General features: G+C 44.3%; 1 protein-coding gene across 1 annotated transcript; it reads left to right on the top strand.

Annotated features, from left to right (window-relative positions):
* Window positions 1-963: 963 nt before the first annotated feature.
* Window positions 964-26,799, top strand: PPP2CA (protein phosphatase 2 catalytic subunit alpha). Its single transcript, XM_006262161.4, has 7 exons — window positions 964-1,161; window positions 16,687-16,896; window positions 17,926-18,099; window positions 18,656-18,745; window positions 19,689-19,850; window positions 21,103-21,221; window positions 25,983-26,799. Exons 1-7 carry the CDS (start codon window positions 1,060-1,062, stop codon window positions 26,053-26,055), a joined length of 930 nt encoding a protein of 309 aa, XP_006262223.1. The 5' UTR covers window positions 964-1,059; the 3' UTR covers window positions 26,056-26,799.

Genomic DNA, 26,799 nt, shown 5'->3' with positions numbered 1-26,799 from the left:
ACTGGTTCCGAGTCCCCATATTTCAACTGAAGACGCAGCTTTTCATGAACCAATTGCGTCGTCAGTCAGAGGGCTGTTCTTCTGGCTGGTCATCAAACAATAATTTGGAGCTCAGATCTACTCTTTATCCCTGGCTCAGTTCAAAAGAAATAATTACGGGGCAATCGTGATGACCAAGATCTGCAATCTGAGCCACTGGGGCAGCACAGCGATCGCCAGCCACCTAGAGAGGAGTTGCGCTGCTTTGGCTCACGCTCTCAGTGCAGCGCGGGGGTGGCTCCCTGGACGGACCGCCGGAGCAACGAGGAGCGCTCCACCTCCTGCCCGCAAGCTGGGGGGCTGCAGAAGGGGTCAGGAAATTTGGCAGCGGGGGGGGGGTCAATAGTGCCACCCGTCCCTCTGCCAAAATCCCGAGCAAGTGGAAGCCAGGCCATGGCTATGCCCCCTGCACTGCTGGGTTAGGCGTCAAGCTATGATCCCTCCCCCAGCCACGTGCAGGTCTGGACCCCTTCCCTTCCCTCCCCTCCCCCTTCCCTGGGTGTGGCTGGGCCGGGCCTCCTCCCCTCCCCGCCCGGCTCCCTGCAGCGTGGAGTTGGATGGGCAGGTTCATGCCCCTTCCCATGTGGCGCCAGACCAAGCCCCCTTGCCCCACACAGCTGGATCCGACACCTCTCCTCGCTCCTCCCGGCGGGGTCGGGGCGGGGCGGCCTACCTGGGCAGGGCCTCCAAGGGCTCGCGCTGCTGCCCACCCCCACCAAGCAACCCCACGGCGCATGCGCCACCGCACCGACAGCACAACACACGCACGACTCCTCCCAGCCGCTCCCCCCTCCCGAAGCCTCCAAGTGCGCAGGCGCGGGGCGGCCCTCCGGGGCGCATGCGCCGTGTCCCCTCCCCTTTCCGGAGGGCCCCCTCCGAGGGTGACGTCAGGGCGGCGGCCATTACACGGAGGGCAGCGGACGAGCCGCCTGCCGCTGCCGCCAGCCGCCGTGTGTGCGCGTCCCGCGGGCTCCGGCCGCCAGCGCTGCGTGCAGCCGAGCCGGTGCGGAGGCGGGAGTCATGGAGGAGAAGGTCTTCACCAAGGAGCTGGACCAGTGGGTGGAGCAGCTCAACGAGTGCAAGCAGCTGTCCGAGGGGCAGGTGAAGAGCCTGTGTGAGAAGGTGAGCGCGGGGCGCGCGGGCCGGAGCGGGGCGGGGCAGACGGCGGCCTAGGCCTCAGCCTCGGCCTCCTCCTCCTCGCGACTCCTAAAATGGCGCCGGGAGCCGCGGAGGGGAGCGCGGGGCCGCCCCCTGCCTGCACCGCACCCAGGCGCCCCCCGCACCGGGGTCGCGGCGCCTCCCTCCCTCCCTCCCGCTCGCCTCGTCTCCCTCCCCGCGCGAGTCGGCGGCCTCGCCGCGTCGCAGCCGGCTTCCCCGCCCCAGTGCGGCGAGGCCCCTTCCAGCCCCTGACACCACCCCCGGGGTGGTCGGGCCGCTCCGGCGCTCGCCCCCGTTGCCGAAACCGCGTGGCTTCCTCCCGACCCGCTCCCTGCCTCGCCAGAGACGTCCACGCCGACTCGCCCGCCTCGCGGGCAAGTGCCAGGACAGACGGGGGTGAACGGCTTCGGTAAATTTTCACAATGTTTTTAAAGCCGTCGTTTTGTTTCCTCCGAATTTCCCTGTCTCTAAAGCGTTTAATGCCCGAAAGGAACGCGTCGGGTCGCATCGCGGCCGTATTGGTCTAGAGGCGAAAGGGAATCGGGACTCCCGGTAGAGGTGATTTGCCTTGTTTTAGACCGATGTGAGCACCTACTTGGGACTCCTTTACGAGTCAATTGGTCTTGCTGGGATCCTGTGACCCTGGCTGACTTGCAGCCCCTGGAGCGGGGGGCCGGACTTGATCTGCCACAGTCTCTTCCAGCCCTAATGACTGTGAAATCTGTAAACTAGACTTTTGCACAAAAAAAAGGAAAGCGACAGGTATAGGTCGGAGCAAATTCATTTCAGCTTTTCTTCGCACAGTCTGTTCGGGGTGCCTGGTGACACCGTCGTGTCGCGTTGTGTGCCTGCACGAGTGAAAAGAGCGATCTCTTCCGAGGAAGCGTGTGGCTCGATGATTTGACTTGGAGCAAGAGATGCTGCGTTTCTGTTCCCAGTGATTAACTTAGAGCAGCAAGAGATGCTGCGTTTCTGTTCCTAAGGGGCAACAATTTATTGTGCAGGTGGAGCACGCTCCTCTCGTCATGTTGACCTTGTGTCCCAAATGGAGGTCTTGTGTTGAATCAAGTTACTTCAGGACTTGTAGCTGAAAAGCAGTGACAGCGAAAGAGAGGGGTGTTGTATATTCAGTATGTTCATACGATTTTAGCATGGAGAAAAAGACCTTTTGTGGCGTGTGCTTGGGAGAGCTGCTGATTACAGATTTGGGAGATGTCACTGATGTGCCCCCTTATGGTTGTCACTAACACTGAAGTGACAGGTTTGGCATTGTGCCTGTGACTACTGTAGTGTGCTGATTGAACCCATCTCTTTTTGTAGAGTGCCCTTGATAATCTCTATGAAGTTACACAAAGGTGCTTTCACAGACAAATGCTTATGAGTGTAGCATGGTCAAACTTTACCATTATAAAATATTCCAGTACTGTACTTCTATTCAAATTATGGTATGTGATGAGTCTCTAAATTGTCATGTTGTAAGTAGGAAAAGTGCTGCTTGGTATAGAATTTTTAAGGAAGAGTTTGGTATATCCCAAACAAGTGTTTCATACCAAAAAGGATTTGATTATTTTTTTGTGAAACGCTTGATTGTGATTTACCAACCTCTTCCTTAAAGTACTTTTCCAAGGGGTGGGTAAGAACCATTTAAGGACAGTCCTGTTTCCAGTACAAATTCCCAAATACTTGTTCAAGTAAAATACAGACAAACCCCCATTTAGCGCTCTTAATTGGTTCCTGAAAAACCAAGCATTAAAAGGAATATAGCATTAAGCGAGACCAGGTTTGTTTTTTGATGAACCAAGATGGTGACACAAGCCAACTGGCGCTAACTTGCACAACGAGACTGTGCTGCTGATGAGCTGTGGTGCTAGTGTACTCTCCCTGCTGCCAGCTGTGTGATGCCCATGAGCAATATAACAAAACTTGAAGAGTGGAGTTGGGTATCAAAGTAAAACGAGTGTTACAGCGTTAAGCGGGAGTTGCCTCCCGCATTTTATAGCATGCTTGGGAATACATGCTACAGGGATCGCTACGTTTTTAAATAACACAGTCACAATTTAACATGGTTGGTGGATGGGTAGGCAACACGAATGCAATTGGTGAATACTTAAGAAAGGAAACTCGATTATTATCGGTGTTCTCTCTCTGCGTCAAACAACCTGATTTTTTGCAGTTTGAAGTCTCATGGATTCATGGTTGTTTAGATACCTAAATACCTTTTCTGATCCGGCCCTTAATTCTTACATATTTATGAGGTACTCATTGCTGTAATACTTCTGTCTGTTCATGGGAAAGAAAGCTGACTTAAACGGAACTATTTTTGATGACCTTGTGTGCCAAGATGAGAACTGTCTTGAGCAGTAAGAACATAAAATACTTTTTTTGCCTGCTGTAGAATCAACAGGCTGTCTGGATATAGAAGGAAATATATGTTGAAAATTAACCTTCAGTTGCAAAGGGAGTGGTGTTCATTGGGCAGGAGAGACTGTAGAAGGAAAGTTTATTGTAAAAAACAAACAAAAAAAAAACAACATTTGGACTTCTAGGATAATTTACCTTAGAAGGGAGCTTGTATAGGGTAAATAAAAGATCATGATATTTAGAGAAGCCAGTAGAAGCAAGAGTTTTGAAGAGCTGGTGCACACTGAATATGGAGAAATGATCAGGTTATGGTGAATTAAAAGTGGGCAGGGATTTACTTGTCAGTTGTTCTCAGGAGACTGCTGATGTTACTGGTTCTTATCCCTCGATAAGAGGAAGCTAGACCACAGCAACTTTGCTCTTTTTCACGGGTGAGTAAGCAGTCATGGTTTGACAGAGACCTCAGAGGAAGAGTAGGCAAAAACAATTTAAACCGAGCTGCTGACCCAGGTTAAGCGCATGTCCAATTTTGACTTATTGTTATTTGTTCATTTCATAGTTGGTAGGGTCGGAAGGGACCTGAGAAGATCATCAAGTCTGACCCCCTGCCATGGGCAGGAAAGGATGCTGGGGTCAAATGACCCCGGCAGGGTGATTATCTAGCCTCCTTTTGAAGACCCCCAGGGTAGGAGCGAGCCCCACTTCTCTTGGAAGTTGGTTTCAGATCCTGGCTTCCCTGACTGTGAAGTAGCGCCTCTTGATGACTAGCCTGAACCTACTCTCAGTCAACTTATGGCTGTTATTCCTAGTTACTCGTGGTAGTGCTTGCGGGGAACAGGGACTCTCCCATTCCCTGCTGGTCCCCCTTGGTATGCTTATAGACGGCCACCAAATCCCCTCTCAGCCTTCTCTTGTGAAGGCTGAACAGGTTCAGGTCCCATAGCCTCTCATAGGGCCTGCCCTGCTGCCCCCTGACCATGCGAGTGGCCATCCTCTGGACCCTCTCAACGCTGGCCACTCCCTCCTGAAGTGCGGCGCTCAGAACGACTTAGTGCTCCAACTGCGGCCTTACTAATGTTGCATAGAGGGGGAGGATCACCTCCTTGGACCTGCTCATGATGCATCTGTGGATGCATGACATGGTGCAGTTAGCCTTACTGACCATGTCACCACATTGATGGCCCATGTTCATCTTGGAATCAGTGATGACTCCAAGATTCCTTTCTGCCTCTGTGCTGACGAGAGAGGAGTTCCCTAGCCTGTAGGTATGCTGCTGGTTCTTCTTTCCTAAGTGCAGCACCTTGCACTTGTCAGTATTGCATCCTATCCTATTCTCATCTGACCACCCCTGTAACCTGTCCAGATCTAGTTGTAGCCTGTCTCTCCCTTCTAGCATGCCCACCTCTCCCCACATCTTAGTGTCATCTGTGAATTTGAACAAGGTGCTTTTCACCCCCTTGTCCAAGTCACTGATGAGGATGTCAAAAATGATCTGTCCACCACCACTTTCTGAGTGCGGCCCTCCAGCCAATTTGCAACCTGTCTGACTGTAGGCAACGCAGTTGCCTAATTTTTTAATGAGAATGGCATAAGAGACAGTGTCGAAGGCCTTCCTAGAGTCCAGAAAGGCTACATCTACCACAACACCTGTGTCTGTGGATTTTGTGACCTAGTTGTAGAAGACAACCAGGTTGGTCTGACAGGACCTGCCCCTAATGAACCCATGCTGCTTGCCCCTAAACATAATCTCTCCTGCTGGTACCTCGCAGATGTGCTCCTGGATAATTTTCTTAAAGAGCTTCCCCAGGACCGAGGTAAGACTAATGGGCCTATAGTTTCCCGGGTCCTCATTCCTCCCCTTTTTGAAAATGGGGACTAAACTGGCCCTCTTCCAGTCCTCTGGCACCTGGCCATCGCACCGTGAGTGCTTGTAAAGCTGTACCAGGGGTCCTACAATAATCTCTGCCAATTCCCGCAGCACCCTGGGGTGGAGATCATCTGGAACTGCTGATTTGAACATATCCAGCCCCTCCAGAAGTTCCCTAATTATGTCCTCCCTGACCCTAGGCCTGGATGTGCCTCTCCTGAGTCTGTCCGGGATCCCGATGGGGGTGAAGTGCCAGTCCCTGCTCGGAAAAAAGGCAAAGAATTTGTTGAAGAGGTCAGCTTTACCATCTGGTGCAACCACCAGATTGCCAAGCATGTCCTGCAGGGGCCCCATGTTACCCAGTGCCTTCTTTTTACTCCCTATGTATTTAAAAAAGGACTTGTTGTCTTTGATCCTGGTTGCTAGTCCTAGTTCTGTCTCCACCTTAGCTTTCCTAACAGCCCCCCTACAGTCTTGAGCAATGGAGGGAGAATCCTTCTTGGTCATGGCCCCTCCCTTCCATCGGGTGTACGCCTCCTTTTTAGCTTTCAGACATTCCTGAGTGCCTTTGGTGAGCCATGTGGGGTTTTGGGCACTCTTGCCCCCTTTGACTTGCTTTGGGACTGTCACCCTTTGGGCTCGGAGGATCGTTTCTTTAAGGAACAACCACTCGTCTTGGACTTCCAACTCCTGCACCTTTTGGGACCTCAGTGCCTCCCCGACTAACCTCCTTAACTCGTTGAAATCGGCCCTCCTGAAGTCAAGGGCTGCTGTCCATTCCTAGTGTCAAAAGAAGCTGATAAACTAAGCTTCCTCTAAAGGAGTGACTTTTTAAAATGAGGCAAAGAAAGTTTTGGGGTTTTTTTCCCTGGCTGAAGTACTTTGTCATCTAACAACGTCCTGTCAAGGCAGGGGTGGGCACTTATTTCGGGCGGAGGGGCCGCTTACAGAGTTTCGGCAAGGCATCGAGGGTTGCGTGACAGGCAGCCAGAGCCGGATAAATATTAACTTCTAAAATTTTTTTAGGGGCCCCGCGGGCTGGATACAATGGCCTGGTAGGCCGCATCTGGCCCACAGGCCACAGTTTGCCCGCCCCTGTGTCAAGGCATGCCCAGCAAGCCAGAAAGGATAATTGGAAATAGAATGGGATTAGGAGTGGGCTGCTTAACGAAGTAGAAAGCTGCCAAATTCAGTGCCTTTATGGGTGGATATCAGTGATGATTATTCAGCATATTTGCAGACTTTCAGTGCTGTGGCAGAAAATTCAATTTTGAATAGTTTCTTAATGTGTCTTTTCCATAGCACTCTACTTGACCAAGCTCTTCAGATCTGCCAGCCCAGTGGGTTGGGACTAATGGACTAGAGATAAGCCTAAGTATTCTGCTTTCCCTCTTCATGCAGCCTGTTAAATATATAAAAGGACTATTTGTGCTGTCCTGTGTGCCTTCACTGTATCCCAGTTGCTCTGTTGTGCCTGGTTAGATTGTGGATGGTAACTGTGCTGTTACCCTAACACTATCTGCATCTAGAAAGAATTGTAGTGTTTGCCTTTTTGTTATCGTTAGAATGAATAAACTTTTGAATTGAATAATGGGCAAATTAATCATAACCTGATGCTTACAATGTGAAGTCTGTAATCCTAAAGTATAGCTGACAATTTAAGAGTTGTTGTTTACTTAAGTGCTGCATAGAGTTGGGTTCTGAAAAATGGACTAGATCAGCAGTTCTGAACCTTTTTCAGTCAACGTACCCCTTGGTCTCAGAGTGAGACTTCATGTACCCCCTTTCAGTGGGAAACTAATTTTTTTTTAGGCCCTTCGACCTGTTAGACAATGTATGAAATATATCTCACGTACCCTGATGAGGCTTCACGTACCCCCTGGGGGTTCATCTCATGGTACCCCCTGGGGTGTATGTACCCCCAGTTCAGAACCGCTGGATTAGATCTTAGATGCATTGCAGCATGCACTGCAGTTTGTTGCTAATGAGTGGTAAGGTACCACATATATGCAGTATAGGGAAAAGAAAGATGTAAACAGAGTTCTTGAACAGAGCAGAGACTCCCAATGCCTGAAGAAGGGTAATTGCACCCAAAAGCTTGCTAAGAACTTTTTCCCAACTACTCGGTGTAATAAAAGATATCACATCCACTCAAAAAACCTTGCCTGAACATAAGGACACATTTTTGTAGTACTTGGGGATCACACAGTCTCAGTGGAAGTCAGGAAAATGGCTTTGTTATTCTCTGCGTAGCCTGCAGGTACGTGGAGAATGTTTCGGCACATCTGAGGATATCGTAGTAGACATGTTGGGCACCTATATACTAGCAAGGAGGCTGCTTCCACACTCTGGAATTCCAGTGCATCAGAGCAGACTCGATTAATCGAGTCTCCTAGAGCGTGGCAATTGCTGTGCTCCAGCAGCCTCCTGTGTCATGTGTATCAGCATCCCCACGGTTAAAAATGGTGGTGGGGCTCTTGAACTAAAGCTTGTTGAAGGAACAAGTGACCCCCACTGCCATTTTTAAGTGCAGGGATGCTGATACAGAAGACATGGTGGCGTGTCTAATTAAAGCACTGCTCCCCCCCCACCACCTCCAGAGCACATGTGAAAATGCCTGTTATGTGGCTCCAGAAAGCAGGATGTGGCCCAGCTATATTCTAGTAGTGGTTAGAAATGCCTTTGTATTACACCTAAGACAGCACAGATCTGTTGTTTCTACAGATATAGGTTTGTAGTTTCTGCCTTGGAAAATTTGCAGTCAACTCTGAAGTTCCTTCTACCTTTTAAACTTGCTTCTGAGAAGTAAACTTGACTTCACTCTGTCAAAGCCTGTATTTTATGGGTGGTTGAAAACGCTTTATTCTTCTGAGTTACTAATAAAATTACCTTTTCCAGGCATGGGTACAATTTTTAAACAGGTACTAGACATGGTGCAACTGCTCTTGTAACCCAAAGCAAACAACATGCAGCATTTTGCCAGAAGCCAGGATTCTCATCTTTTTACCATTCACAGTATTCTTTGTTACCTGTTACTTAAACAATGTTTAGTGTTTTGTCAGTGAGTAGGTAAGTTTCCTAATGTCAATAGATTTATATCATCATATAGATTTAAATGAATATAACTGTGTAGTATTGTTATGTTTTACTTGCTTGAAAACTTCCACCTTGTTTTGTTTTTTATCACTCAATCTGTGCTTCCAGATCAGGAGAGACTATGTACCGTAGATAAAATAAAATAAAAAAAATCTTAACATGTAGGTAACTGATTTTAGATCTTTCTATTCTGTCTAGTCAGTTTACACACAAGTGTAGCAGGTGCTAATGGACAGCATGGTTCATAGCAACAAAGCTTAAGGATGAAAAGATAAAAAATTAGGTTAAATATTCATTTTTACTAAAGCTTGGTTTCACTTAATTCAGGATGCACAACTTGACATATCTTAACTTCATACTAACTGGTTTTGTTCCTCAAATTGTTTGACAGCTCTATTTAAAAAAAAAAAAAAGGCTGCTTCTGACTAAACAAGGTGCAATGCCAAAAATGTTGCTTGAAAGGACAGTTAGGGATTCCCTTTGTTTTGGAATTTGCAGGTCATCTGACCCCAGCATCCCTATCCCGGTGGAGGAGACAGGTATTGAACCCATACTCCAGCAAACTCTTGCTAGAACCTGCTAGCTTGTAGAAGAGATGCTAGTCAGCTTCTAGATGGGTCCCAGGCAGCAGAAAGGTGGCTTAATTTTTCTTTGTTAGCGCCTTGTTGAGCTTGACACCACTGAGGGCTTTGATGTGGACTGCATATTGTCATGATGACTTACCATTTAAAGAGTTGTTGGTTTGATAAGGTTTTGATAATAATAAATATCTTTGTAAGGATTATAGGTTTTCACTCCAAACACTTTCCATAAAGGCTAGCTTTTTCATCCTTTAAAATAATCTCAATTTTTCTGTTGGTTGATGGTATTCTTCTCTTTTATACAGAGGAAGGTTAAGTCAGAAAGAGCTTCTTAATGTCCTCCTGGCTTCACTCTTTAAACTTAATCCATAATTAAATGCATGAACTTCTGAATACAGGGTCTTTATTGGAAACAGGGAGCATGTTGCCAAACTGCAAATGAGACAGCTACATTTTGTTGTTTCTCTTTGAACCCTTGTGGTAGTTGACTTCGATCCCTCCCCACCATTGTTTTAATTTTTCTCATTCTCTTCATAGCTCTTGACCAGTGGTGCTCTCAACCTTTTTGTACCAGGGCCCATTTGTAAACATGGATGGCCAGTCCCAACCCAGTGCCTCTGCCTCCCTCCCCCAGCATCCCAGTGTGTGGGGCAGAGGGGCCCCCAAGCAGCCCCTTGCAGGCTGGAACTCTGCCAGCCTGCAAGGGAAAAGCCACAGTTTCCCAGCCTTTTCTCTTTTAAAGGAGCATCCTTTAAAAAAAATTTAAAACTTTTAAAAATTGCTACCCTTTCATATATTCTTGCAACCTACTTCTGGGTCATGACCCAGGGGTTGAGAGAGAGAGTTCTTGACCATTCCCCTGGTAACTTGGAAAAGGAATGGTAGCACATATGCCATGTATTGAAGAGGGGTTTTTTTGTCACAAGCACTGATTTTTTTTTTTTTTTTCCCCCCCCATGGTTTTTATTAAGCCCTTAAACCTTCTTAGCATTAAGTGTGAGCATTTGGAAGTGTGGGAACTGCTTGCAAAACCAAAGAGGGGGCAGGTATACATTCATCCCAAAGTGTAGCCAAACAAGGCCTGTTGCTGCTCTTATTTCTGTTTGAATGGGGGGTTTTACTCAAGTAAAAAAATTGTGAACTTCAAAGCAGACATGAAATTATTTAAGCTGAATTAAGTACCCTCAGGAGAAATCCTCATCTTGATCTGATTCCTACACATATGTACACATTTCTCTTACCAAAAAATTCTTAGGCTCATTGTAGGTGAGAATTAGTTTTCCTTTCTACCTTCTGGCCTAATATCTGTATCCTAAGAATGCTAATAATTCTGGAAATATAGTCAAAAGATCTTTGCAGCTTTTTCATTACTGTCCAGATTATCACCCTGTACTCTTTCACCTGGGGGGGGGGACCTACAGCATGCTTATTGGCTCGGCAGTGCTACGCTCACTAGCACCATGGCTGAAAGGGACTTGGGGGTCATGATTGACCACAAGATGAACATGAGCCTTCAATGTGATGTTGCAGCTGGCAAAGCAAACCAAACTCTGGCTTGCATCCGTAGATGCTTCTCAAGTAAATCTCACAATGTTGTCCTCCTACTGTACTCAGCTGGAGTACTGCATCCAATTCTGGGCTCCACAATTCAAGAAGGATGGCGGGAAGCTTGAGAGAGTCCAGAGGAGAGCCATGCGCATGCTCAGAGGGCAAGAGAATAGGCCTTATGATGAGAGGCTGAGAGCCATGGGACTCTTTAGCCTGGAAAATTGCAGGCTTAGGGGTGACCTGGTGGCTGCCTATAAGTACGTAAGGGGGTGTGCATCAGGATGTGGGGGAACATCTGCTCAATAGAGAGCCCCAAGGTATAACGAGGACCAACAGTCACAAACTCCTCTGTGACCGTTTTAGGCTGGACATAAGGAAGAACTTCTTTACTGTCCAAGCCCCTGAGGCCTGGAATAGACTCCCTCCAGAGGTGGTGCAAGCACCTACGTTAGACTTATTCAAGAAACGTTTGGATGCTTATCTTGCTGGGATCCTTTGACCCTAGCTGACTTCCTGCCCCTGGGGCAGGGGCCTGGACTTGATGATCTTCAAGGTCCCTTCTAGCCTTGACGTCTATGAAATCTTTCTATGGAAGTCCTGGCAGATACAGTTTGGAAATGGTCTGTGATTATGAAATGGTCCTGTTGGAACCATGGTCTCTCTCAGTATGTGTTGTAAACAAAGGCCAGATGATCGGTTTGGCATTAGTCACATCCTGCACACCTAATTTTAAAGAGGAAATGTAAGGGAATGGGTGGAGTTTTCAGTTTGACAAAAGTAGCTCTTTTGGGATGACTGAAAACACCATGTTAAAACAGAAGTGTCACTACTGAAATTAAAGTGTTTGTTAAACAAGTGTCACCTTGGCATGTTTGGGGTCCTTTGTTTCCTTCCTAGGTAATGGAAGTACATAGCAAACTAAAGTATAATTAGCAACTACCAAAAATGATTTCTTTTTTTTAAAAGACAAAAACAAACAAACAACTCCCCAGCACATTACATCATCATTTGATGATTCTGCTATTGTAGTAGGTTGGAAACTACCTTATATTTTAGTTCCTTTATTTGTAAACGAGTATAGGTTCTCCTCCTATCAGTAGTGCACATTCTTTCCACTATCATTGTCAGAAGTGCTGCTTTTCATAAGCTTCAGTAACAGTTGGCATCTGAGCTGTCTGCTTAACCAGACACTTTTATTTACAGTATGACTAAGCTGAAGTGTGTTTAAATAAGTGCTTACCTCTTGAACTTTCAGAATATTCTGCTGAGCAAAATAGGTGGAGCTCTGATTTAATAGCCAACCTACATTACATCATGTTTTGCTTAGTTCTGATTTTTCTTTCTGATAAAAGTACAGGTACATTCAGTAACTGTACTTTTATCTATTCAAAACTATGGTTTTAATGTTTTTCATATGCCTTGGCTTAACTTGGAATCATTAATATTGTAATTACAATACAATATATATATTATAATAAGATTCCTTGTAATTAATATTTTCTATACACTTATTTTTAAAACTGGGAAAACTTGGGAGCTGATGGCATATGTTCTAAGACTGAACTGATCTGAAAATAAGAAAATTAATACATTTTCTTAAAGTAAACTCCTGATGTAAACCTTCTTAAACTCATCATATTAATTTCAATCTGTGGAATGTCAAAAAGTCAATGATAAACTAAACTTGGTTTGTCGTGAGTACAAAGCTGGAGATTATTAAGCAGCATTACATTTTTGCACATCTTGACATTTCAAGTTGCACAGATAAGTTTTTAAAAAGTAATTAATGGGTAAAATTCTGATGAATGTTCCAGGAAAAATTCAGGAGTCTTAGAATTCAAAAGTACATCTATATAGTATCTTCTAATTTGAATTCAGCTTCAACTTTTGGACCCTTTGCTGATGATTTGTAGCCTCTCCCCCCCCCCCCCCCCCTTTGTTTTGTTTTTTTGCATTAATTGCTGAAGTTCATTACGGCAGCCACCAGCACATTTACTGAATGCTTGTTGTAAATGCTACAATGTCTGTAAATGGATGAAGTGGTGTGACAGTCACACATTTGATCAAGAGTGATGAAATATGAGAACTGCGGGCTTATAGCTGTAAATATTAAGTGAGATCCACAAAATCAGTCTTTGTTCTAGGGTGTCCGCTCCAGTAAATCTTTTGCAATGTCTTAGTTTTCATCCTAATAGACGTTTGATTCATGTGTTTGTGGTTTTAACAAGTAAGAAGTCATCCATCCTCTGTTGCGTATTAAGCTGAATTAAGAAATGTTTTGATGCCAAAACGGAAGGTAAATTTAGTATTTTGAAACAGGCTGAGGAAGCTGTTTTATTCTCTAGTGCGTGGGCAGCAGGGATGTGTACAGCAGAATCTAGCTCCTTTGCAGGGTTAGATTCCTGATCCTACTGCAGTTGTGAAGTTTTGTGAAGTACTTGTGGGCATACTGGCTTGCAGCAAACATCTGCATTGGACCACTAAGTTCCTCCAGCTGTTTGCTCCTGCTTTTTATCTCAGAGACTACTCCTTCTAGACAGGTGGAGCTCATCAGTAGTCCCATAAGTAGTGGTACCCTTTTGAAGTAAAAGCAATAGCAAACAGTTGAGTGAGTAGCTCACTTTTAATTTAGCAACCTAATGCAAATGGAGGGTGTTGGAAATCACCTGGAAATGACTGATCAGGCCTACTGTACAACTTCTAAGCAGAGTAGCGGTAAACCTCGGTTCTTGTGGGAATCTTCTTTGTAACACTTGTGAAACTAACGCATTCTTTTGCCATTAAAACTATCCATAAAGACATCTTGTGAGAAGTTAACATCCTGTTGAAATTAGCCAAATCTTTAAGTATTTGCCATTCTGTTTGAGGAAAATAGGCCATTAGCAAAACCTGGGAGAAAGTTCATGATTTAAGATTCTCTTCAGCCACTTCAACATTTAAAAGTATTCTTTGAGTTCTGTCCTGGCTTTTAGGGCATATACAAGCAGATTTTGGCAAAGTGCAAGGACCATTTTAGAAGGAAACTTCCTTCTCAACCTAAAGGAAATTTAATAAAGAATTGAGCTTAAATCTCCAAAGATGTATTTGGTTACTTGCATCTTGGGAACATGAATTTTTAATGTTCCTGTTTATAAAAATGAGTTGTGTCCTGTAATAAGTTATTCTGCTTTCATGGCAACCACTGCCAGCTAGCCTTGTGACTTTTCAGTACTGGATATGATAGGAGTAGGTTAGTTTTGTGTAATATAAATACTCCTGGAGCCTGGATTAATTTCCTGGTAGTCTTACATGCTTTAAGGTTAATGGGAACTTGGTCCTTCTATTTTACGTTGTACAGGGCACATGTTTTTTTGCTTTTTACATTTTTCTTTCTAGGTTTTGGTTAGATCTCGTGAACCCTGTGTTACTCCATGTCTAATTAAAGCTTAAGACTGGCACTGTTTTGTTTGAACCTCTATTGCTATTGTGCGTAAGCAGGGTATCATATCCAGGACCATGGAGACCAGGTTTAGGGCCAGTCGCTATTTGATTGTTTCATGGGTAATGTGGAACCTTGGATGCGTGCTTCTGTATCCAAAGTACACTAAAGTATAAAATACACTAAATATAGGGTGTTGGCTTGAATAATGTTTCAGGTGTTTATTCCTGCAGCACTGATGTTCCTTAAATGAATTAATGCTTCCATGTTTTCAGAAAACTCCTGTATTTTTAAAAACACAAATCAACACTTTGCTGTACATACCAGAGATCTAGCAAACCTGATAGACATTAAAAGAATTGACCCTAAAGTGCATGGCACCTGTTAATTTGAATATTTCAGTTCTTCATCAGGTTAAATATTTATTTCTGGTTCAGTGTGTGGCCTGTGTGGCGATGGCATTTATCACTGCTAGATACACTTCTGGAAGCTTTTTTTAGAACTGTCAAGTGAGAGAGAGTTTGGTTTGGTTATTGGTGCACCACCTTTCTGATGAGGTATAAACTAACTGACTTTTCTTGCTTTTATAAGGGCATTCAAGTAGGACACCCAGCTGAAATAGCATGGAGGTCTTTGTAGAGATTACGTTGTAAAATTTGTTTCTATTTATATTTCTCTTACCCCTTGGCTTGGAAGGTAAAAATTCATTGGCATGTATTTTATAGCTGTAATGGGGACAAACTACAACAGCTGGCAGCAAGATCATCTGATTAAAATAATGCAGGAATTGAATTTGTAATCATTCTGGATGCTCTACTTTATCCCTCTTGCTCTCTTATTATGAACTGACTTCCCTGCTTCATGAACTATTTAGATAGAGCATGGGTATCAGTATACCACTGGGATTACTGCTGATTCAAAGCATTTTTTTTTTCTACTGACTTGCATGTGGTGCCTCATTCAGGAGTGAAGGTGGGAAGAAAATCTTTTGTTTTTATTGGAAGGGGAGGCTGTACTGCAAAGCATTTGTTTTCACTTTATTAGTTTCCCTGCTGTGTAATTTAGATCTAGAATTATAATTGAATTTTACCTTATGCAAATAGCACAAAAAATAAACCAAGTTCTGGGGTGAAAAACTTAAATTTAATTTATACAAAGAAAGATACTATACAAAGAAGTTTGCAGTTACTGTAATTTCATTCATTAGTTTGGGAATTAGCTTTGATTTTTGAGTACTGGTGAAAGTAGGCATCCCATTTTCTTTTTTTGGGTGGCAACAGGAAGAGTTGAGGTAGATCTGAAAAGCAAAAATTAATCTCAGCTTGAATAAACCTGAGGAATCTGCTCAATTCCATGAGATAAATAGTGTTTCACATTTCCAAGCTATTGCTTTAGGCTGCTTTTAGACATCTCTGCAGTGACATAAAATTGTCAGTTGCAAACTTCTTTTGATTCTTTTTGTTCATGCTGATTTGAAGTGAAATAAAGTCATTTGCACTGGCTTTGGGGAATCGCTTTTTAAAGCGCCTTCTGTTGATGTGCTTAATTTATTTCTGATCTAATTTCTAGAATATATTATTGTTTCTGTTTGTTTTTTCCCTAATAGTAACTAATGGGTTAATGTACAGAATTTCACTGCAGTATGATTAGGGTGTCACTGTAAAATACTTAAAGTACAACACTCCAGTTTCTCTATTCAGATCTTTCCAAATATGACAAAGACATTTTGTTCTTAAATCTGCAATAGTTCTGAAAGGAGGAAATGGTTTACCTACTTAGCTTGGTGTCATGACTTTTAAGGCTAATAATGACTTCTGGGTTAATTATTAACATCTCATGGATAATCATCCTGGTAGAAAGACAATTTAATGTGCTTTAACCAATGTGACTGGTTTTGTTTAACTGGATTTTTAAGAAGAATGTTTGCAAATGTTAAAACTGCAAACAATTGAGTTTCTTTCAAATATTTTGACTGTCTCTGGCATAGAAGTTGGGGTGGGAGGGCTGTACCTTTTAATTTTGAATGCTTTCAAAGATTGGTGTGTGAGAGAGATTATGGGTGTGGTAGGACACAGTTGGCTTCAAAGAGTTAGGGTTTTTGGTTAAAATTACAAAAATATTCCAAAATTCTTAAATAATATTGTTGTATTTATGCCCCTCAAAGCATCAGCTTTTTGCAGCAATAAACAAGGCCTAACAATTTGAGAACAGCATCTGACTAATGTTCATGTACGTTTAAAATTTAAATGATCAAATCATAGAATCCAAGCCTATTTTAAATTGGACCAGCACAGCAGTGCTAACACCACCTCTATGCTGGTAGAAGATCTCTGATACCTATCTAATGACTAGTTTGATTGTTGAACGTGCCTCCAGATCTTAGAGTTGCCCCACCCTTGCACAGAGATGACATTTCAACTCTTGTTTTTCCAAATCTAATTTAAAAAGGATAGGATTTTACTAAAATGTTTCAATGCAGACCCATCAGCCCGGACAAGCATGTACAGAAATGTTTATTTAATGGGAGCAGCAGTGAAGAGGTGGGAATGGCAGAAAGCAGCTTGAACATCAAGGCTGTCTATAGACAGTACCTTAACTCTTTCACTATTCTGTTGCAGGCTAAAGAAATTTTGACGAAAGAATCCAATGTACAAGAAGTACGATGTCCAGTCACAGTCTGCGGAGATGTCCATGGACAGTTTCACGACCTCATGGAACTTTTCAGAATTGGAGGCAAATCACCAGACACAAATTACTTGTTTATGGGGGACTATGTTGACAGAGGATATTATTCAGTTGAAACAGTCACATTGCTCGTAGCTCTTAAGGTAACTTTATTAAGCTATGTGGTTGTATTGATTTTAAAAAAATATTTCTCTTTTGCTTAGCTGTGTGCCAACCAGACTTAATATTCACCAGGTGTCTCCTATCTGGTTTTATAGCTGTGGGAACTGACCCATTTAAAACTTCAGGGTGTTACTGCCAGAGAGCTACAACTCCTGACGCCAGTCTTTTACTTATAAGAGTATATGGTCGTGTTTTAAGAAAAAAATAATCAAGAATATTGTCCTTAAAACTAAAACTGTTTTAACTAGACTAATTTGCAGTTGTGATTTAAGAAATGGCAGTTTTCTCGGGCTTGTGTATCTTGAGCTGCAACGCAAACTCTAGAGCAGAGGTTCCCAGACTTTTTATTACTGTGTACCCCCTTCCAGATTTACCTGTTGCCCATGTATTCCTACCAGCATTGTATTTTAACCCTGTAAATGCCAATTATTATTATAATGAACATGAAATCCACCATTACACAGTCACCTGTGTACCCCCAGATATATGTGTACCACAGTTCAGGAACCCCTGCTCTAGTGGATGAGTTGAGAGACTTGGAGAGGCTGCCATGAGTAACTGGGAAGATTAGAGTGGTGTTAGCTTAATTAAAAAGGAAATCCTAAGGATGCTTAATATATTACTGAATTAGGATTAAACAAATTGGTATTAAACTTCTGAAAATTGTGTGTTCAACAGAAAGATGAGAAGATAGTGGTTGCAAATTATGTAAAAGCCCAAGGTTTAGGAGGCTTTTTTTATGGATAACTTTCTTCATCCTCAAGTATTGGCCTAGAGCAAATATTAATATAATTTTCAATCAATGTATTAATACATCTTCAGTTTAATGATTTTACTACTACATCTTATTTTTACTCAATGAAATCTGGTTTACATATATTGACTCTGTCATAATAATATAACCTGAAGTCCTGTACTGAACTTCTGGTTCAGTAATTCTTTTCTGGAAAGACTGATCGCTTTAAGTTGGTAAGTTCTTTTTAATGATATTAAATGCTTTTTGTCTTTAGGTCCGTTACCGTGAACGCATCACAATTCTTAGAGGGAATCATGAAAGCAGACAGATCACACAAGTATATGGTTTCTATGATGAATGCCTAAGAAAATATGGAAATGCAAATGTTTGGAAATATTTTACAGACCTTTTTGATTATCTTCCTCTAACTGCCTTGGTGGATGGCCAGGTATGTTGGCATTTATTGTTTCAACTGTTCTCTATTTAAGGGGGGTACAGTAAACCAGATATTTCTGTAGTTGTCTATTCTTTGCTAGTCTTTTCACCTGATTGACCCCTCCCCCCATTTCCTCTCCTTTGTTTCCTTTATCCACACTCTTCTCAGTCCTCCCTTTCTTTTCACCCATCCATGAATGAATGAATGATTGATTGTCTTTTTCTAGGCAGTCCTTTTCTTTTAATGTCCTAAGAATTTTAACTATCTTCCCTAATTTTAACCGTCTTTCCCTAATTATGTGAAAGTCTTTTCTTTGTGCCAGTCTTCTCAAACACTGTCATTAGATTTTTTTTTTTTTTAAAGGCTAACTTTTTAATGTTAAAAAAGTTTCAGCAGAAGATTGCAAACTTTAGAAAGAGCTGTAGAGGCATATGTAGTCGAGACTAAAACTGATAGGTCTATTTCTGTTGCTAACTTATGTTGCAGTTTTACTTCCAATTTTACATGTGTAAACACAGATACTTGCAAGTAAATCTGGGTGAATCTAACAGATGCACAACTCTTCCAGATTTTCTGTCTACACGGTGGCCTCTCACCATCTATAGATACACTGGATCACATCCGAGCACTTGATCGCCTCCAAGAAGTTCCTCATGAGGTACTAACAAATCTGTTATTGAAATGTGCATCTTGGAGTCAGAATTTTAAACTTCAGTGTATGTTTATCTTGTCTGTATACAGACAAATTATCAGAAATATCATTTTTATCTTAATGCTATGAAAGTATCTGTTTTAAATGGTCTGCAGAAAGTGGTGCATGGTTTTATCCATGGTTATGTATTCCCTATTTTCAACGTGTTTTGGAGAATTTACCTTCTTTTTTTCTTTTTTAGGCTAAGGTTCTTAATTCTTGTTGAGCACATCTACATGTGCATATTAATGTGAAGCAGTAAACTCTGGAGCTTATTGCTCTCCAGTTTATTGCTCCAGGCATGCCGTTTGCATGTGTGCCCAGGACTGCAGCATGTTGAGCCGGGTTGGAGCAGCCTTGGCTGGCAGGGGACCCCAAGGGTCAGCCTGCCAGCCCAGGGCTGCTCCCCTCAGCCCAACATGCTGCAGTGAGGCTGGCTAGGGCAAGCACTGTCATGCTGGGAGGCAGCCCCTACATGGAAACACACTCATGCCCCAGCCAGCTGGAGCAGTGTCTACATATGTACTGTTGTGTAGTAAATTAGTTAATGACAGCCTAACAGGGGCACATGTGTAGACATGCAACGTTTACTACGCAACTAATTGGTCTACTGTGTAGTAAACATCTCATGTAGACATACCCATTGGAAAGCAATTCCTTTCCTCACTAAAGTTCTTGACACAGTTCAGCTGGTTGCCAATTTCAAGGTTCAACTACCCACCTAATCCGTTTAAACCAATGCTTGAGATTGTCCTAGACTTAGTTACCTGTATGTTTTGGCATCCCTTTGCCCTCAGCTTCTGAACATTATTGACTCTAGAAAGACAAGGTTCTTCAGGTGACTCTGGTATCTTTTAATAGACCACCTTAAATAGTTGGAAAACCTGTTGACTCTAGAAATATTTTCTAGGGTCCAATGTGTGACTTGCTATGGTCAGACCCAGATGATCGTGGTGGTTGGGGCATTTCTCCTCGAGGTGCTGGTTATACTTTTGGGCAAGATATATCGGAAACTTTTAACCACGCCAATGGCCTTACGTTGGTTTCAAGAGCTCATCAGCTGGTAATGGAGGTAAGCATATAGTCTTCTTTTTAAAGACTCTAAATTGTGTTCTTGATGCCTAAGCACCATTACATTAGTGCTCTTGTTTCTGACCCTGTGGTTCTATGGTGGTCAGTTACTGTTAGAGGCAAGTAAGAATTAGCATTATCCTGAAACTGGAAACAAGTTGACTGTCATGCAGGTATGGTTTAGGTTGGGGCTGTCCAATTTCTAAGCCCTGGGGGGTCGTACCACTCAAGTCATGAGCTACTACTAGACTACACTGACACTCCCCTCTGCCATACTATGTATTCATGCAGGTAACTCCCCATCTCCACTGCTGCACCAGGCACTCCACCTCTGCTGCAGCATGCATCTGTGACCCTCTCTGTTGCATAGGGCATCTCCTCACACTTGCACCACAGGGGCACAGTTTCCTCATGCACAGCCCCATAGTCTCCCTCAGCTCACTGCACTACTCACTATGCTGACCTGCACTCTGGAGCAGAGGCAGGAAGCGGCAAGCAGAGGATGGAGGAGAGGAGCCCAGAGACTTGCTATTACAGCAGAGCAATGAGAAGGAGCAGTGACCAGGTGCGAGTCCAAGGTCTACTCCCCTCATGGACCACCAGTTGGACTGCCCTGTGTCAGTTTATCCAAGGTTGGAGACATTTTTAGCTCTTAATATGCTGCCTTACCTTTGAGGATTCATTTTAGTTTTACACACTAAGGATTTTCGCAGAAGATTACATACTCTTTTTGAGCATCAGTTTCCTGGTTGTAAATTCAGTGTGGAATCTGTTGACTTAATGAAGTGTACATGCATGTTCATGTTTTCAAAAAGTGCAGATTTACATAAGCTTGATACCTGAAATTTGAAATGCCTTTGGATGTGCCATTTATGTTCCAGTAAAATGCCTGAAACACTTGGTTGCCAGTATTTCTAAGTATAGATTCAAGTTCTCATTTTAGTAAGATAAAATCCAGAATTGTTTTATTAATACTGATACAACAGAAATTTTGGTGATAAGTGCAGTGTTCTAGAATTGCACTTCTTTAAATTTAATCACAGAAAAATATCCTGTTTTTTGAAATACAAATTGCGGGGTGAAACATGAAGGTCAGAGTTCTTTATCAGTTCTTATTCTATGGACCTATCAGTGAAGAGAAACAGTTCCACAGACCATAATTTGTGAATCATCAACTACTGAGTTCTTAGGCTGACACACATAATGACGAATTAAGGTGACCTTAAAGACTTGTATGGTTTTTCCATGTTTAGGGGTACAACTGGTGCCATGATCGGAACGTAGTAACAATTTTCAGCGCTCCAAACTATTGCTACCGTTGTGGCAACCAGGCTGCAATCATGGAACTTGACGATACTCTAAAATACTCCTTGTAAGTATTTAAAGATCAGATTGCGTGGCATCTTAATACAGTGTTATTTCACCAAAGCAATGTAGCTTAGAAAACATTCATAAAATTGCTCACGTCACATTACCCTTAGGAAGTTAAGCATAGAAGCTTTCCGAACTGTAACATTAAAGGGCGTAGTCTGTCAACTATCGGTGCACATTTTGCTGAAACTAACTCCTAACTGCATGCTTAAAGTCTTGCAAAGAAATTAAGCAGGATCTGGGCAGCATTGAGCAAATGAAGAGTTCTTTGTAAATGGTTAAGTTGAGACTAGGGGTGTACCAGTAGAGATTTTGGGGGGCCAGTACCAATAGCCAATTTTTAATGAGGCATATCGGCTAATACTGATCCGACTTCTGATGCAGCTGCCTGAGGCTGGTAAGTCTGTGGTGGATGGGGAGTGGGGAAGGAAGGGGGGGGGGGGGCAGATCAAGGCCTCTGTGGTGAGGGAGGGGCTGGGGGAGGCGTTGCCCAGGCAGGATGACGTTGCAGCTCATCTGGAGGACGTGGCGGTGGATCTTGCTGCTGTGCGTGCCCCAGGATGGCATGGGGGCAGGGGTGCCCCAGATCTGCGTGGGGGTAGGGGGGGCTGTGGCTGTGCTCCCAGCATGTAGGGGCTGCACTGGGAGGAGGCTTACGGGGGGGGGGGGGGGGGGGGGGGGCGGCTGTGGTCTCTGTAGCCCCCACATAGCCCTAACCCAGTGTACTGCCACCCACCCCAAGCGCCACCCCACATGCCATGAAGAGGCCGGTGCAGCTCGTCTACAGTTGCAGCCTCCCCCCATGCAGATCTGGGGCACACGCCCCCTCCACCCCATGCCCTCCTGGGGTGCATGCAGCAGTGGGAGCTTCCCCATTCCCTCCCTCACTGCTGGGGGCGTTGATCTGCCCCCACCCTTTCCCTTCCTTCTCCCCTTCCACCACAACAGACTCACTAGCTGTACGCAGCTCTCCAAGCTGCTGGGCCGTGCTCCTTGCCACCTACATACTGCACTGCAGCTGTGTGCATGCATGCACAGGGCATTTATTGGCCACATGAGGCTCATTTCTGATGCAATGAATTTTCTTTATATTGGTGCCGATCCAATATCGGGCCAATGTATCACTGTACCTCTAGTTGAGACTGGACAATTTAACTAAGGAAGAAAAAATAACATGTTCCAAGAATTCCATTTAACATGACAGACTGTTAAACAGACATTAAACACATCTTTTTTTTTTCTTCATTAAACAAAACTAGTATTTCCTTGGTGGTGTTTTCTGGGTGGTTTGTTTGGGGTTTTTTTGGAATATTAGCTGCTTCATAGATTCATAGATGTTAGGGTCGGAAGGGACCTCAATAGATCATCAAGTCCGACCCCCTGCATAAGCAGGAAAGAGTGCTGGGTCTAGATGACCCCAGCTAGATACTCGTCTAACCTCCTCTTGAAGACCCCCAGGGTAGGGGAGAGCACCACCTCCCTTGGGAGCCCGTTCCAGACCTTGGCCACTCGAACTGTGAAGAAGTTCTTCCTAATGTCCAGACTAAATCTGCTCTCTGCTAGCTTGTGGCCATTGTTTCTTGTAACCCCCGGGGGCGCCTTTTGAATAAATCCTCACCAATTCCCTTCTGTGCCCCCGTGATGAACTTATAGGCAGCCACAAGGTCACCTCTCAACCTTCTCTTGCGGAGGCTGAAAAGGTCCAGTTTCTCTAGTCTCTCCTCGTAGGGCTTGGTCTGCAGGCCCTTGACCATACGAGTTGCCCTTCGCTGTACCCTCTCCAGGTTATCCACATCCCTCTTGAAGTGTGGCGCCCAGAATTGCACGCAGTACTCCAACTGCGGTCTGACCAACGCCCTATAGAGGGGAAGTATCACCTCCCTGGACCTATTTGTCATGCATCTGCTGATGCACGATAAAGTGCCATTGGCTTTTCTGATGGCTTCGTCACACTGCCGACTCATGTTCATCTTGGAGTCCACTAGGACTCCAAGATCCCTTTCCACCTCCGTGCCACCCAGCAGGTCATTCCCTAGGCTGTAGGTGTGCTGGACATTTTTCCTCCCTAGGTGCAGCACTTTGCATTTCTCCTTGTTGAACTGCATCTTGTTGTTTTCTGCCCACTTGTCCAGCCTATCCAGGTCTGCCTGCAGCTGTTTCCTGCCCTCCGGCGTGTCCACTTCTCCCCATAGCTTTGTGTCATCTGCAAACTTGGACAGAGTACACTTCACTCCCTCGTCCAAGTCGCTGATGAAGACATCATTTTACTTTTTTTTTTCTTTTCAATAAAATGTCCCCATTCTAACTTTTTCATTTTTAAAAGTTGGAAAAACTTCCTCTTGACATTTAACATGAGCCAAAAGTCAAAGTTATCATCAGGGATCCTGGTTTCCTCTGTTTAAAAATTGCAAATCCTCTGATTTAAAAACCACCCAAATCTGCATATTCCCATGACATATAGATATCTGTTGAACATAATATTTTATAAACAGTAAAAGCTCTTTTATCCGGCATCCCTTGGGAATGGGGGATGCCGGTTAATCAAATGTGCACTGTTTGGTGCACTCGCCAGGGGCAGGGTGGGGACCCGCACAGGCTGCTTTGCCTGGGCTGTGAGTCGAAGTAGCAAAGAAAAACTTGGCTTGCAGCGGCGAAACAGGAAGTCCCCCGGAAGCGGTACTTCCGGTTTCATTTTTGCCGCATCCCTCAGATGCCGGTTAATAGCGTTTCCCAGCTAACAGAGTGCTGGTTAATGCAGCTTTTGCTGTATATATACAGTTTTAAAGCGGTTTGGAAGCCTATCAGTGCCTCAGTCACTACAATAAAATAAATTCTAAATTTACCTATAATTTTTGTTTTTATCATGGGAAATCAGAGCTCCCTCTGTCCCTTTTTGCTTACTAGGATGTGGGTCCAGCTGTGTCGCTGCCCGCCCACCCCCCATTTTGTGGCACTGAGCAGCCCATGTCAGTGCCCCTCACTCCTGACCCACAGCCACAGGCCCCCAGCCCTGCTGTTGCCCCTCCCTCATGACCTCCAACCCCCCAGCCCTGTCAGAGGGGGCCCCTAGCTGTCAGAGCTATGGGGCCAGCGACATGGGTCTGCAGTCCCCAGCCCCATCTGCCATGGTGGGAACAGAGCATGGAGCCCAGCTCCCCCTCCCTCATAGGTATCACAACTGGAGTGGAGCCCATGGAGGGCTTGCAGGTGGATGTGGACTGGCAGCTGTGAGTTCAGGGCTCCCTGCCCTTCTGACCTCCCACTGGGGCCTCTGCGGCCCAGTAGGCAGGACCCATTGTGGGATGGCAGAGCAGAGCAGGGAGGCTTGGTGTGGCTGCCAGGAGCCCCACACCACCATGGCAAGGCACCCCCTGCCCGCCTGGCAGCAGTTGAGGTGGCAGCTCACAATTGTCCATCCCACTCCCCACCCGGGCCCTGTGGCCACACATTCCAGTCCCAGGCCCCACACACCACCCCGGTTCTGCAGCGCCTCCAGCCCTGCCCAGCTCCCTCCCTCGCAATGCGGGAATTAGTCTTGCGCTTCCTCCCTCCCCCACCGACTTACTGTGGGAAGCTGTGCTCCATGATGCATGGCTGCTCTGCGCCTGATCGTCTTCCTCCCACTCCCCTTAGCCCGGAGGTGGGCAAAATGCAGCTTGGGGGATGGATGCGACCCACTAGGCCATTCTATCTGGCCCACAGGGCCCCTAAAAAATTTTGAAAATTAATATTTATCTGCCCTGGGCTGCCTGTCATGCAGTCCTTGATGGCTTGCCAAAACTCAGTAAGTGGCCCTCTGCCCGAAATAATTGCCTGTCCCTGCCTTAGCCCCTTTGCGGGCTAGAACTCTGCCAGCCTGCAAGGGGAAACCCACCACTTCCCATGGTTTTTTTCTCCTTTAAAGAGAGGTTTTTCTCCTTAAAATGAGAGACTGCATTTTTCTGCAGTGAATGGAAAGCCTGGATCCCTGGTTTTCATATATGTTATAGCTGTCCAAATGGCAGCCTGGATGTGGCCCATGAGCAGTTAATGTGCAGCTCCCAGGCTTTGACCTGCCTCTGTTGCCTATCCCTCTGGCTGCAGCAGCAGGTGGGGGCTCTTCCTTCCCCCAACTTTTTCTCCTTACTCCCAACCCAAGGGGGCAGGGTAGCATAGCCCAGAGTGTAGGTGCTGCAAGAGAGCTGAGTTGGGGGAGAGGGGCTCCTTGTGTGGGATGGGGAACAGCCCGGACACACATGGCTCGCCTCTGGCTGCTTAGAAGTTGGACATCCCTGCTGTATGTTATAGTGAGGTATTCATTAAATGCATTTAGCATAAAATAAGCAGGACAGTGGATTTGTGACAGGCTATCAACTATTTCTGCAAGATTGGTACTGGTGTTTGGATCCAGCCACAGATGTTTTGGCTATTTTAAAATTGCATCTTCTAATTTCCACCCAGTCCTTATTTCATTACTTCCAGTTAATACCATGCTTTTACAGTAAATATATTTTTGCAAAGTACATTTAAGTTTTATGGGACCTGATTGGAGGTTTAATATTGGAAAAAAGCCTTTAAAATGCTTGCCCCAGAGGAATTTTATAAATTAGATGAGCAATTTTTTAAATAGAAACTTAGTCTCAGACCTGGGGAGTCTGTCTCTTACGGTTATTACTGTGCCTAAGACTTACTGTGATTACTGCATATGAGACTCATTTCTGGCAGTCCTTAATACAAGCTGATGAGACCTTTAGCACTTCGACTAACATATGTTGTCTTTCAGTTTGCAGTTTGATCCAGCACCACGTAGAGGTGAACCACATGTTACTCGTCGCACCCCAGACTACTTCCTGTAAAGAGATTTTACACTTGTACAGTATTGCCATGAACCATATGTTGACCTAAAGGAAATGGGAAGAGCAACAGTAACTCCGAAGTGTCAGAAAATATTTAACATTCAAACTCGTTTTCACATGGACCAAAAGATGTGCCATATTAAAATACAAAGCCTCTTGTCGTCAACAACAGTGACCACTTTAGAAAGAACCAGTTCATTGCATGCTGAAGCAACATTGTTGGTCAAGAAACCAGTTTCTGGCATAGCGCTATTTGTAGTTACTTTTGCTTTCTCTGAGAGACTGCGAAATAATAAGATGTAGACATTAACACCTCGTGAATACATTTAACTTTCCATTTAGCTATAGCTTTATTCAGCATGACTGTAGATAAGGATAGCAGCAAACAATCATTGAAGCTTAATGAACATTTTTAAAATAAGTACCAAGACCGCCTCCTGTTTGTGTTCTAAAACTGTTTTGTTTTATTTTCAGGGAATACTGTTTAATTTAATTGTGTTGATTTATGTCCACACTCAGTTTTTTCCCCTCACTCTTTGCCTCCTACATTGTCCCTTGTAATTGTCCAAGCGTAGTGAGTTATTTTGAACAGAACTGTTTTTTTTTTCTGTAAGACGATGTTACTGCAGAAAAGTACTGCAGTGTTTTTCATAATAAACTTGTGAACTAAGTATGGAAAAATGTCAACTCCTAATTGTATCTCAGGTTAACTCTGCTAGTTTAATAAAAAGATACTTACCTTGA

The sequence above is a fragment of the Alligator mississippiensis genome, chromosome 9 (assembly GCF_030867095.1).
Source record: "Alligator mississippiensis isolate rAllMis1 chromosome 9, rAllMis1, whole genome shotgun sequence".
Classification (NCBI taxonomy): domain Eukaryota; kingdom Metazoa; phylum Chordata; order Crocodylia; family Alligatoridae; genus Alligator; species Alligator mississippiensis.
Note: the sequence above shows the minus strand (reverse complement) of the source record. Positions and strands in the feature narration are given on the sequence as shown.

Excerpts from the sequence above, each read along its gene's own strand:
- PPP2CA (XM_006262161.4), top strand. The coding sequence starts at position 1,060 with ATGGAGGAGAAGGTCTTCACCAAGGAGCTGGACCAGTGGGTGGAGCAG. Across the intron at positions 19,851-21,102 it reads CTCATCAGCTGGTAATGGAG|GGGTACAACTGGTGCCATGA; the intron begins GTAAGCATATAG and ends TTCCATGTTTAG. Across the intron at positions 21,222-25,982 it reads GATACTCTAAAATACTCCTT|TTTGCAGTTTGATCCAGCAC; the intron begins GTAAGTATTTAA and ends GTTGTCTTTCAG.